The sequence below is a fragment of the Hemicordylus capensis genome, chromosome 11 (genome assembly GCF_027244095.1).
Source record: "Hemicordylus capensis ecotype Gifberg chromosome 11, rHemCap1.1.pri, whole genome shotgun sequence".
In the NCBI taxonomy this organism is placed as follows: Eukaryota; Metazoa; Chordata; class Lepidosauria; order Squamata; family Cordylidae; genus Hemicordylus; species Hemicordylus capensis.
In genome coordinates, this window is record NC_069667.1 from 23,683,120 (window position 1) to 23,696,871 (window position 13,752).

At 45.7% G+C, this 13,752-nt stretch overlaps 1 protein-coding gene across 3 annotated transcripts; it reads left to right on the forward strand.

Moving 5' to 3' along the window:
• Positions 1-12,121, forward strand: COMMD5 (COMM domain containing 5). Of its 3 annotated transcripts, XM_053274393.1 has the most exons (8): positions 1-296; positions 480-640; positions 2,096-2,124; positions 3,575-3,652; positions 5,647-5,697; positions 7,813-7,908; positions 11,021-11,096; positions 11,837-12,121. In XM_053274393.1, the coding sequence occupies exons 1-8, from the start codon at positions 122-124 to the stop codon at positions 11,936-11,938; spliced, it is 768 nt and encodes a 255-aa protein (XP_053130368.1). In that variant the 5' UTR covers positions 1-121; the 3' UTR covers positions 11,939-12,121. The 3 variants fall into 3 exon arrangements, with proteins under 3 accessions (XP_053130368.1, XP_053130370.1, XP_053130371.1); XM_053274395.1 differs by lacking the exon at positions 3,575-3,652 and having other exon boundaries at positions 2-296; positions 5,599-5,697; XM_053274396.1 differs by lacking the exon at positions 3,575-3,652 and having other exon boundaries at positions 5-296.
• Positions 12,122-13,752: the final 1,631 nt, after the last annotated feature.

The window sequence follows — 13,752 nt, forward strand, 5'->3', positions numbered from 1 at the left end:
GGCGCGCGCGGGGAATGGAACGTTCCCCGGGAATCGAAGGGTCACGAGACCCGGCGGGCGGCTTTGCCCTCTGCAAGGCTCGGCTGCAGCCGCCCGGCCAGTGTGCCTCCTTGCAAGCGGCATGGCAGCTGCAGCGGGGAAGGCCCTCTCGCCCCCCTATCCGCACCAGGGACCCGTCGGCGAAAGCGGCTTGGGCAGAGTCAGCTTCCTGGGGGCTCGGCTGCCGCCAGAGGTGGAAGCGATGGCTAGGAGCTTGCGGGAGCTGGACAAGGAGACCTTCCGGAAACTCCTCAAAGGTAAGCCTCCCGCAGCAGGGGACGGGAAGAGAGGGTCCCTGCTGCCTCTCGCCGCCGACGGGGAATGGGCTCCTTCGCCCGCAGCGCGGCCCATCCCGCTTCCCCGCCTGCCTGCTGCGCGCCGCTCGCCTTCATTCATTCCAAGCTCACCTTGGTGATCAGGTCGCCCCTCTGTCTTTGTAGTCGCCGTCAGTGCGCTGGAAGGAAGAGACTGCAGAGAGGCCGTCCGGGCGATTGCCGAGAGCGCCAGCCTGCCGGACGCACAGCTCGCCGTCCTCGTCTCGGGCATGTATCTGCTGCTCCGAGAGGCCTTGAGGCTTCCCACGGCTTCTCTGAAGCAAGAAGTAAGTCAGTCGAGAGAGCCCTGGGTGTGCTCATCGCCTCCTGCGGTCGCCAAACGGGTTGGCTTATAACTAAGCAGGGCAGCAGATGCTGTCCACGAAAGGCCTCCTCCTTTTATTCAAAAATGAGGGATTTACACAAATGCAGAAGATCCAGCCTTCCTGTATCCTCGTCATGCCTCCCAATAAGCAATGAATGGCCACCATTTTTGCTAGAAGTCTGATGATAATAGTGTTTAGCATTTGTGGAGTACAAAGCACTTCATGTGTATTGTTATCCTTGCAACAACACTGTATGTAAGGCGTGTCTGTTGTTGTTCTTTTATTGTAGCTGAGAGGGAGTGGTTTGTCCAAGGCCACCTAGTGGGTTCATGGCAGTAAAGGTAAAGTGTGGCGTTGAGTCGATTTTGACTCCTGGCAACCACAGAGCCCTGTGGTTGTCTTTGGTAGCATACGGGAGGGGTTTGCCATTGCTCTCTCCCGTGCAGTGTGAGATGATGCCTTTCAGCATCTTCCTATATCGCTGCTGCCCAATATAGGTGTTTCCCATAGTCTGGGGAACATAATCTGCTTGGTAGTCAAGTCATTTCCCTGCTGTGTTAGCCAGATTCAAAACTAGGAAAGCCTGATTAACAACTGAATCTTTCAGCCACTCTGGGACATTAGCTCTCACCAATATTATTTGTCTGTTTCCTTGACAGACCTTATCTATCAATATGCCCGTATGTGCAATTTCTAATGCCTTTAACAATCATTGCATCATGAATGGGAGCAATTCTCTGCCTCTTGGCTCTGTGGCATGTTGTGGCCTATTGCATCTAGGCTCCACCTCCGTACCTGACAGGTCAACCTAATTCACCGAATGTGAAAGTGTCTGACTCATTGTGTAAGCTTCAGGACAACAAAAGATCTACAAAATCGTTAAGAACACCTGAGAATATGCATATTCTGTGGAGTCTAGGAGATATTTTTTCGTAGCCTGCAAATCTGTAGTCTGCGTTCATCTATCTAGCTATCTCATTTGTACACTGCCCCAAACTTTTGTCTCTTGGCGGCAAAAACTGTAGTGGCCAAACCAGCATCTCTGCCCAGTGATGTTATGACTGTTAAAGGCATTAGACATTCATGAATTAGATTGCTGGACTTCACATTCACATCTCTTAAGGTGCTTACGTGGGCTAATATTTTGTGAACTCCCAATTATTTGGATTGTAATATTTCTATATAGTAATATATTGCATACAAATTTCTAGATAATAAATATAATTTTGTTTGTCAACAACATCTGGGAATCCCTGTTAGAGGGAACACTCCTTTAAGGAAGGAGGAGAGATCAGTTTCTAAGGGAGAGATGAGCATCTCGCAAACCAGCTTCTCAGAAGTCTGGAAAATGCCGCCCTTATTCTTGTAGACACTGTAAAACGTATCTTTTCTTTTTGCTTTCTGGTTATTCTCCAGGTTTTCAAAGAAGATCTAAAAGAGCTTAGGTAGGTCTGTTTTACTTTGGTCAGTTTCATCCTTGAGTGCTGTTGTGTAAGTTATGAGTGCCTCTCACAACCCTAAACATGCTGCTATTGTTTACCAGGGCGCTTTCCAGATTAGCTGCTCAAAAGCGGCTACATGCCTCGTTCCGGCAAATGGCATTCAAAACCTAAAACCTGCAGGGAGCAGGGGCAGTCTTGCAAAAACTCGGAAGGTAAAGTGTGCCATCAAGTCAATTTCAACTCCTGGCACCCACAGAGCTCTGTGGTTGTCTTTGGTAGAATACAAGAGGGGTTTACCATGGCCTCCTCCCACACAGTCTGAGATGATGCCTTTCAGCATCTTCCTATATCGCTGCTGCCCGATATAGTACCAGCGGGGATTTGAACCAGCAACCTTCTGCTTGTTAGTCAAGCATTTCCCCACTGCGCCACATACAACTCGGAAAAAACACCTTCTTTTCGCTGGATATATGGCGTCCTAGCTCTATATCGAATGACAATGAATGCAGCACTACAAGACCTTCAAGGCCAAGTTGAAGACTGATTATCCTGGAGAGAATCTATCTATGTGGTTGCTAAGAGTCGACATCAACTTGACGGCACTTAATCAATCAATCAATTAGCTCTATATCGCAGTGATTAAATTCGAAACAAGGCATTGGAAATAGGAACAGCACGCTGCTATCCATGTAGGGACTGCAGTGTCATAACACAGGGAGGGTGGCAGCACACTTCCGAGATCTGACGTGACCCCATTGCAGGGTCTGATCTGGAAAGCGCCCAGGAGTGATCTGTCAGGACTTGGGCATGTGGCAAAGAAATCTCTTGCTTTCTAAGGACCAGTAAGTATGAAGGGGCACTTCATCCCTTAATACATATTACCTGAAGTTGATTTTGGTCGGTTTCATTCTGCTGTTGTGTAGTAGGGATGTGCACGGAACCAGGCGGGGGTAGTTCAAAGGTGTGGGGGGCGGGTTGGACTTTAAGGGTGTGGGAGTGTGCACTTATCCGTCCCTCCGCTGCTCCGTTATATATGCTGTTCCTTCGGGGCAGCAGTATATCTCCCTGCTGCCCCGTCTCCTCTTTGCCCCGAAGTACTTGGCGCCACTTCCTGGTACTTCTGGGCAAAGAGGAGACCGGGCGGCAGGAGCCTTTGATGACGGAGCGCTGGTGGGGGAAAAGCGGAGGGAGGGGTAATTCCCCACCCGCCTTTAAAGTCCGACACCCACCCACCCCCGCCTTCGAACCGGCCAAACAGAGGTTGTTCGAACTGGTGCGGAGGCCCTCAAAAGGGTTCGTGCACATCCCTACTGGAATGATGTTTGCTCAGTTAGCAGGAGTAAATTTAGTGCCCCGTCCTTTGGTTCAATGAGCTTCCAGGGCAGCTTATAATAAAACAGGACTAGAAACCATCCCCCATAATCAGGCCGTGGCACATTTTCTTTGCATCTAGGAGCCAATCAAAAAATTTAGGAGCCAGGCAATGGACACTTGACAAAATTACCAGACTTAGTGATGGACGTTGTAGAAGGTGAGGATAAATGTTTTTCTCTTTATCCCCTTTACAAGTAATATCCTTAGCACAGAAACAGGGTTGCCTGGGACAAATAAAGATTTTATGAAATAGCTCTCCCTCTGAATATCCCAGTCTAGGCACCATGGTTAAATTTCTAGGCACCACGGCACCCTGGCGCTTGGGATTTGTCAAACTCGGCTATAGAGAACTCTCTGCAGAGGCTTCTTAATTTGTGCCTACCCATCCCCAAAATATTCCCATAACCACTTGGGAGAGAAAACATCATATGGCCCCATTTGGATATATTCTGCATGCAATAGTTTGCCAGTGAGATCATAGGAAGCCAGGCAAAGCAGCCAGGCATTGTATAACCTGCTGTTGGAATTGCCACTGGACGTGTGCAGCCTGTTTTATAACAGGCATCGAGGTTTTGGCCTGGTTCAGCTCTTCTCTTTGATCTCTCTCTCACATGCACACAAAACGCCCACCGAATCCCTTTATTATGGTAAGACAATTGGCGTTTTGGAGAGAGAGGCCCCGTTCTACTTTTACAACCCTTCCATTGTTTTCACAGGGCAGTGATATAACACTAGTGAAATCCTCCTGTATTCTCTGGGTGTGATCACTTGTTCTAATTAGCAAGCAAAACATGACATTTGTTACACAGACTTAATCAAAGCCTCTGCCAGGTGGCTCAGAGTAGCAGCTTTGCATAAAAGCATGGGCACACTAAGCCTTTGGGACAATGACATGGCAAACAGAGAGACCTAGAGATCCACAGGCAAAGATCTGCCTGGATCCATTTTTATTTTTTTAAATGCTGTCTTTCTCTGTTGATGAGCTTTCATCAACAGCTCCTTTCTTAGTGTTCCTGCCCTTTCAATCCACCCCCACCTCCCGTGTCTCAACTCTTCTGTCATAGGAATGTAGGAAGCTGCCATATACAGAGTCAGACCATTGGTCTTTCTAGCTCAGTATTGTCTTCACAGACTGGCAGCGGCTTCTCCCAGGTTGCAGGCAGGAATCTCTCTCAGCCCTATCTTGGAGATGCTGCCAGAGAAGGAACTTGGAACCTTCAGCTCTTCCCAGAGCGGCTCCATCCCCTGAGGAGAATATCTTACAGTGCTCACACATGGAGTCTCCCATTCATATGCAACCAGGGTGGACCCTGCTTAGCTAAGGGGACAAGTCATGCTTGCTACCACAAGACCAGCTGTCATTCTCCTCTCAGCAACCAGCCACTCGTGTCCTAAAGTCCTGTGTGACTCTTTCCCTCTGCTAAATCAGAATTCTGTTTCCTTTCATAGTAGTCACATTCTAACTGGATTCCTTATCCCCATACACACACCAGAACCAAAATGGCCTGTAAAAACAATAATGTGCCCTTAACCCAGTTAAAACAGCCTCTTCCCAATTAGAATAATAATTTTAAAGCTGGAAAGCACCTTACGAATGCGACAAATATTTATATGCCACTTTTCAGCAAAATTTCCCAAAGCGGTTTATGTAGATATAAATAAATAAAGACGGCTCCCTGTCCCCAAAGGGCTCACAGTCTAAAAGAGAAACATAAGATAGACAACCAGCAACAGCCACTGGAGGGATGCTGTGCTGGGGATGGATAGGGCCAGTTGTTCTCCCCCTGATAAATAAAGAGAATCACCACTTTTAAAAGATGCCTCTTTGCTCAGTTAGCAGGGATTAGCTTAGAGATCTTCTAATCCAACGCCCAGCTCAGTTTGAGAGGTGTTAACGGATCGGTCTGTCAGTTTAAAACTTGTAGTGGTTTGTGTGTTTGTGTCCATGTATATATACCTAATAATGCATATATGTAATGTAACAATACATGTACATAATACATGAAATAAATAATGTTGTTGTTACAGAACACATGTAATATATACACATAATACATATATATAATGTACACTGCATTATTTTTTTTAATGAGTTGAGGAAAGAATCCTTCATATCTGGGTGTGTCTGCCTCAATTTGTCCTCTCTTTAAGGATTCCTGAAGATTTTATCGTGGACTTTGCCACCGTGGCCTTTGGAAATAGGTTAGTGGATTTTATAATTCTGTTCTAGATCATTTCCTGAACCATGTTTTGCTTCAGCCTTAAAGAGCAGTAGAAAAATAATTACAGCCTACAAAGAAAAAACATACCCAGCCTGTTTGGTCGCCCTGCTATAAATGTCAATTATAACGCAGCTGGCGAACTGCTAGTCTGCCTTGCTCCAGGGGAGGGCCATATATGATGTGTGGTGTATTTCTGGGTGACCAGCCCAGTCGTTATCATTGTCCAGCCCACCTCACAGGGTTGTTTTGCTGATAAAATGTGGGTGTGGAGTCTTCTGTGTCCACTGAGCCCTTTGGAAGAAGGGTGGGATAAAAATGTAATTATAATGCATAATTATTTCCCCCTTCTTATAAGTTTGTGTTCATACTGTTTCTAGTTCTTTTCGCTGTAACTTTGTTGCTGTTTTTTCTAGTATTAGTAGGTGAGACCTCTCGTTAGCCAGGTAAAGTCATTTGTGTAGATTACACATAGGAATGTTCAAAAAAATAAAGATATGTAGTAGAATTTTTTAATTAATGTATAAAGGGAAGTGCAGGAACCATTTGAAATGTGTAGGATTTCGACCTCAAACATTATTTATAATATTGAATAATTACTAAGTGTTATAGTCACCTTAAGTGGCGCAGCGGGGAAAGGCTTGACTAACAAGCAGAAGGTTTTTGGTTCAAATCCCCGCTGGTACTATATTGGGCAGCAGCGATATAGAAAGATGCTGAAAGGCATCATCTCAGACTACACAGGAGATGGCAATGGTAAACCCCTCCTGTATTCTACCAAAGAAACCAGCAGGGCTCTGTGGGCGCCAGGAGTCGAAATCAACTTGATAGTACACTTTATCTTTACCTATGGTAAATTTGAATCGTAAACTTGAATCTCTTGGGCATGGTGTCGTTTTGGAAGTTCTGATGTGATTGTTAAAAATCTGTTGAACAATAACAGTCAAAATATGAAAATATAAAATATCCCCTAAAATATATTTTAAGAATATCTTCTTAAAAATAAAAATTCAAACCTTTCCCTGAGCATATTCCAGTGTAAAAACGAGTGCAATCGGCTGATTTCAGTGGCAGGATTGGTATCTGTGGGTCATTGGAAAGTATGAGTTTTTCAAACCAACCAACAGATACTTCAAAATATATAATAGATTTATTGTCCTGATTTATTTGTTTTAAATTATTAAAAGGGCTGAGTCACTGCCTGTTTGTGACAGGTCACTAATACAGTCCGGAGAAGCCATTGTTTTGATAATCCTCCCAGACCTGAGTAATGATCTTCTCAAGGCTGTAATTTCCCAGGTCACACCCAACTCATTTGACCTATTTCTCAGTCCTGGCTTGAAAGATGTAAGTGCAGTGGGCAAGTAGATGTTCACTACTCTGGAAAGTGCCTGTGCCGCTAAGAAGAGGCCTCACAATGAAGAGGGAATCAACAACCTGCAATTGTTTAAACTGAGCAATTTTTGTTGGGCAAGATAGCTTTGTTAGAGGCTGACCCTGCTTGTTTAGAGGTGAAGCTGGGGGTTTAGCTGTATAGCCCTCCCCTTCCTAAGGCCTCAAGGACAGGTAACAATAAATAATTCTGCTAAATTGTTTTGTCTTATCTGTCACTTGGTCCATCTAGCTCAGTATTGTCTACCCAGACTGCTGCTTTCTCCAAGGTTGCAGGCAGGAGTCTCTCTCATCTCTGTCTTGGAGATGCTGCCAGGGAGGGAACTTGGAACCTTCTTCTGCTTTTTCCAGAGCGACTCCATCCCGTGAGGGGAATATCTTAGAATGCTCACATGTAGGCTCCCATTCAAATGCAAACCAGGGTGAACCCTGCTTAGCAAAGGGGACAATTTCAAGCTTGTTACCACAAGACCAGCTCTTCTCCCACACCGTGCTACACCTTATTTCTAGATTACTTGCTGATCAAATATTGTGTTTACCTGAATCCAAGACTAGTTGTAAAAAAAAAAAATAGAGTTCTTGTTAGAAATCAGGGGGTCACCTTAAATTCAGAGTCCTCTTGTAATTCGAGTAAATATGGTACTGTTTGTGATGCTTTGACTCCAGTGCTATTTTGCATGCTGTTTCTCTGTCTTCTCACCGACAGACGGCCTGTTCTTGAAGCCACCATTCAGCAGCGGGCCAATAAACTGCCAAGAATTGAAGATTTCAAGTGGAGAGTGGATGTGGCCATTTCCACCAGGTAACAGAGGTCCTTTCTGCTTGTGAATGTGTCTCAGGCTCCTGTGGCTTATATCTGAATGGGGTTGCTGCCATTCTTTGGAGGTTGGCTGCGGCTGTGTTGGGTTTTGACGCATGTGTTTGTGTGTGCAACATTAGATGGTAAAAGATTATGCTACGTTTTCAGGAAGCTGCCATATACTGAGTCAGAACACAGGTCCATCTAGCTCAGGATTGTCTACACAGACTGGCAGCAGCTTCCCCGAGGTTGCAGGCGGGAGTATCTGGAGATGCCAGAGAGGGAACTTGGAACCTTCTGCATGTAAGCCTGCAGGTGCTCTTCTCAGAGCAGCCCCATCCCCGAAGGGAGAATACCTTCCAGTGCTCACACATGTCATCTCCCATTCAGATGAAAACCAGGGCAAACTCTACTTAGCAAAGGGGACAAGTCCTGTTGCTACCGCAAGACCAGCTCTCCTCCAGATAAGTAGATTCCTCGACCAAGATATCTCTGGGCCTTGCTGTTAGAAGAGAGGTAATCGTTCAGTGGTTGAGCCCATGCATTGCATAGAGAAGGCCCCAGGTTCAGTAGGAACAGAGGAAGCTGCCGTATACTGAGTCAGACCCTTGGTCCATCTAGCTCAGTATTTGTCTTCACAGACTGGCAGTGGCTTCTCCAAGGTTGCAGGCAGGAATAATCTCTCTTAGCCCTAACTTGGAGATGCTGCCAGGGAGGGAACTTGGAGCCTGTATGCTCTTCCCAGAGCGGCTCCATCCCCTGAGGGGAAATCTCTGACAGTGCTCACACTTGTGCACATCTCTAGTGTGCACTGACGGGCAGTAGCTTCTCCAAGGCTTCAGGCAGGAGTCTTTCCCAGCCCTACCTGGAGATGCCTGGAAATTGAACCGGGGACCTTCTGCATGCCAAGCAGATGCTCCTCCACTGAGCTACGGCCCTGTCCCCTAAGGGGAATGCCTCCCAGCAGAGTGTGCTTACATGTAGTCACCTCTCCAAATGCAAATCCAGGCGAACCCTGCAGTTTCAGTTCCCCTGCCTTGGCAGGAGGGGATTACCATTGCCACCTCCTGCGCAGTATGAGATGATGCCTTTCAGCACCTTCCGATATTTCTGCTGCCCAATATAAGTGTTTCCCATAGTCTGGGCAACATACGGGGATTCGAATCCCAGAAATCCCAGTGGGGATTCGAACCAGAGATCTCTGGGTTGCTAATCAAGTCATTTCTTTGCTGCATCATTAGGTGGCTGCCGTGCTGTCTGTACAGTGCCCTAAAAAAAGTCTCTGTCTGTCTGAAAAACATGCCGCTAAAAATTCACCACCCCTGTGTTCTGGGAGAGACGACAAACAACCCTCTCTGGGACAGTGTGGGTTCTATTTCTGGATTTCTTTTTCTCCTTTCCCCCCTGTCTCATTTTCCATTCCTCTGCAACCTTCTTCTGGGACTTCCTGTTTATCATCTGGCGACATGTTCTGCTTCGAGGCATGGAAAGAGCTCCGTCTCCGGCACCCAGCTTTTATGCCTGCCTTACTTTGGCAACATCTGCTGGCAGCAAGAGCATTGCCCACAATGATTCATTTCCCACTCGTCAAATCACCTACTGTAGAGAGCGGAATATTCCTACTGCCGAGTAGGAATCAAACAAACTCGCCTTTATGGAGGGCTAATTTTCTGGCTCTCATTTTGGGGCCGTAGGTCTTTGGATTGTTTTCAGAAAGCTGGTCGGCTCTCTTCCTAGTGTGGTGGGTGTTCTGGAAAACTTTGCGTCGGAATATTTTCCAGTACCTTCAATTCTTTGGGATCTAGCATATTAGAAGGGGAGGTGTTGGGAGGGGAGGTGTTGAGGTGAGGTATTAGAAGGCGTGTGTTTTATACACACCTTATGTGTGTGTATGAGATACAGATATAGCCATAGCGGCTTTTCAGGCTGGCACTCTTATATTTAGCCGTGGAAGAACAGCTGTCCCTTTTCGTCCCTGTATGTAGTAGTGGACAGTTTTCCGTTCCACATCTCTGCATCTTCCTGCACCAGTCTTTCTGTGAAGCACTGCTGTACGGAGAAGTACAGAGGCTTGTAAAATATATAGAAATCAAGCCTCCTGCCAGACAAAGGGAGAACTCTATCTGTGGGGGAAAGGAAGCGGTGTTTCACAAGACAGAGACCTGAACAGCGGAGGAATGACCCTCTGAATATGGCTGGTATTACAGTGCAAGGAATGGATGGATGCCGTAGGTTTCTGGGGAGACTCGGAAGCTCAGTGGTAAAGCCCACACTGCCAGGTTCAATGCCCAGCATCTCGAGCTAAAATGGTTTCATGTAACAGGGCTTGGAAAGACCTTTACCTAAGACTCCGGAGAGCCAATCAGAGGAGTGGGCTAGGTGGATCAACTCAGTATAAGGCAGCTTCACACATTTCTCTTTGGATCTGTGCTATGCTTCTGTCTACCTATCTGTCATTAATTTTTAATGCCGCCTTTCATTGCAACAATCTCAAGGCAGTTTACAAAGCACTTAAAACAATATAAGACCATTAAAACATTTGATTAAGTGCCGTCATGTTGGTGTCGACTCTTAGCGACCACATAGATAGATTCTCTCCAGGATGATCGGTCTTCAACTTGGCCTTGAAGGTCTCTCAGGGGTGCATTAAACATTTGCACCATAAAAATATAAAATGGGAATATAAAAATACGAATCTAACTGTTTTTAAAACATGCACAATCGGACCATAAAGTACAGAGCAGCAGCAGCAACAAGAACAACACTCAGATTTTTTTTTTAATTGCTGTTTTTTTTAATTTATTGGGTGATTTTTTGGGTGAGTGCCTTAGAGAAGGGAGGTCCGAATGTGGGTTAGGCCCAGTATACCTCCACTGGTGTCCTGAATTGACACTCAGGTGAGAGATGAGGTGTGCTCTTGGGTAGGCAAAGTTCAAGAGGTAATAGCCTTTAGCCGTTCGTCAGCTCTGTTTTCTTGCCATGCAGAAATGTATTTCCCCAGGAAATGGCTGTTGATCTCCTGCGTCTGTTCTAGGCACCTTCTAAAGGTTGCCTCGATTCCTAATGGTGACTTCTGTGTGTCCTGCTCTTAATGTGCCCATATAAATTGTTTCAGCTCATTGGCCCGTGCCTTGCAACCATCCATCCTAATGCAGATGAAACTCTCAGATGGGACGGCTCATCGCCTTGAAGTAAGTTTTGCTAATACTCTTTGAAATCCTGTGTAGGAAGTTGAATCGCTGTTGCAGAATGTTTAGCCAGGCTTTTAGTTAAAGTTTAAACTGTGTTAAATTGTGTTTAAATGGTGCAAGTGGCTGGTGGTTTTGATTTTTATGCTTATTATACACAGCCCTCGCATCTGGCCACCCATCCAAATGCAAGCCAGGGTAGGTCTTGCTTAGCAAGGGGGACCATTAATCCTCGCTGCCACAAGACCAGCTCTTCTCCTTGCCATCCGCATTGCTATATTATATTACTTATAATGCACTGATACTACTGCTATGAATATTTCCATACTGCTGTACAACCAAAGTTCACAAAGCGATTTATGCAGAAAAATAAACAAGACATAAATAAGATGGCCCCTTGTCCCCAAAGGGCTCACAGTCTAAAAAGAAACATAAGGCAGATACTAGTTACAGCCACTGGAGGGATGCTGTGTTGGGGATGGATAGGGCCAGTTGCTCTCCCCTTGCTAAATATAAGAGACTCACCAGTTTAAAAGGTGTCTCTTTGCTCAGTTAGCAGGGGCAATAGGTAATTATTATAACTTATTGCTTTGAAAAGTTTTCTGCGCAATTAAAGCAGAAGCACTTTCATAGACGTTTCAAAAGGTGTTTTTAATGTATTCATCTTGCTTACTGATTAAACCTGACAGCCTAACAGATATCCCATCCTGACCAGCTGCTGTCCAAATATTTTTCTCTTCTAGGTGCCAGCTGCAAAATTTCAAGAACTGAGATATAATGTTGCCCTGATCCTGAAGGAGATGAATGACCTGGAGAAAAGGAGCGTCTTGAAGATCCAGGACTGAATACTTTCTGATAAATGTATTTAGAGCTCCCAAAAAGGAACCTCCTGTTTTGTAATTGCTTGCACTGTAATATGGCCTTTCAGATACTTCCTGTAAATATTTCTCAGTTCATGTCTGAAAGCTGCTGTTGGAAGTGTGTATGTGTTTACCCGAGTTTGTTTGTATAAATTTAAAGTGGCATTATCCTGGTTGAGTCCCATTCGCTCCGCCCACCTACTTGCATTCTGAGCCAACAAACATTCCGGCCCATTGACCCACATGGGAGCAATCTTGTCTCCCTTCGGGTTTTTTCTTCAGATTTTTTTGAACACCAACGAATCTGAGTCACCTCAAGTCAATTGGCGCCTCTCGCTTGCCCATAGGCACACCAGTTCTCCATCCATAGGGATCTCAAATTTCACCAATTTTGGAAAGTGTGTGTATGTGTGTGTTGTTGGACAACAACTCCCACCATCCCCGGCCACTCCCAGCAACTTGTTTCAATCTGAGATCCACCTGCTGCTAGGTTCAATATTCCTTCATCAGAGGGTGTTCTCTTCCAGCAGTGACACATTTCTGCAGCTTTTTTTGAAAGCTAAACCTTGTCATCTTGAAAGTGCCTCTCTGGGCTGCTTAAGTGATGATTCACTCAACTGTAGCTCCACATTCCCAGAAAATTAAATAGGCCAATTCTGATGCAAGTCATCTGACACACACACACACACACACACACACTAACACAAACACACACTCTTAATATAAATAATGCCTCGGGCAGCTCTCTTTGTTGCATTGCACTTGTGGAAGCAAAACCTTGGACAGCCATTGGCTGGACTGGTGTGATGACATGGAATGTTCGAGAGAAACATTCCAACAGTTCAGGAAATGGAATGCTTGCAGACCAGCTTCTGTGAGGAAAGGGCAAGGTGTCAGTTTAGCTAGGTGCAAAATCCACATGGGTCCTAAGGCCAAAAGTAGTTTTGTGGGACAAGCTGATGACTGGAAAGAGCTTCAGAGAGGTAGGGAAGCTAAGGAGTAAGGACTGCCAGAAAAGGAAGACTATAACAAGGGTGAAAAACCAGTGGTGGTTGGGTGTCCTATCTTAGTTTAAACCAACCAGCCTGTCTTTATATGCAGCCTTCTGGCTGTTGTCAAATCCATTCATGCCCATCAGCAGTCTTTCAACATTTAGACTTCAGGGAAATGTTGCACAATAAACCAAACCCTCCCATGGAATAACAATTACTTACTGTTTATCGTATCTGACAGGTCACTATAACCACCCTTACTCGGAATATTCTTTAGAAATAACTGCCTCGGCCTGAAGCATCAGTATTTGGGGGTTTGATCGGGGCTTTTTAAAATGTGCAGCCACATGTTCTTCTAAAAGAACATCTGTGCAGTCAAAACATTTGTGTCATTGCAGAAGTTGCATTGTGTTGACTGAGAAGCGAAAAAGTAAAGTGAAGGATCCAGGTTCTCTAGAATAGGGTTTCTTAACCTTGGGCCCCCAGATGCCGTTGGACTACAACTCCCATCATCCTCAGCCACAAAGGCCATGTTGGGGGGTGATGGGAGTTGTAGTCCAACGACATCTGTGGGCCCAAGCTTAAGAAACCCTGCTCTAGAACCTAGACCCTAACCCAGTATCCATTTCTCCTCCGCCTACCAAGGGCGCTTCCTGAAGAGGAAGGGGGATCTTTTGCAACCGCGCTGTCAAATTTCCAGTTCTGAGGATTTCCCCTTGCTCTGTTCAGGCTTCTAAATGTCACGGGAGGGGGCTCTAGGCCAGGGGCAGGCAACGTTTGGTACTCCAGGTGCTGAACTACAACTCC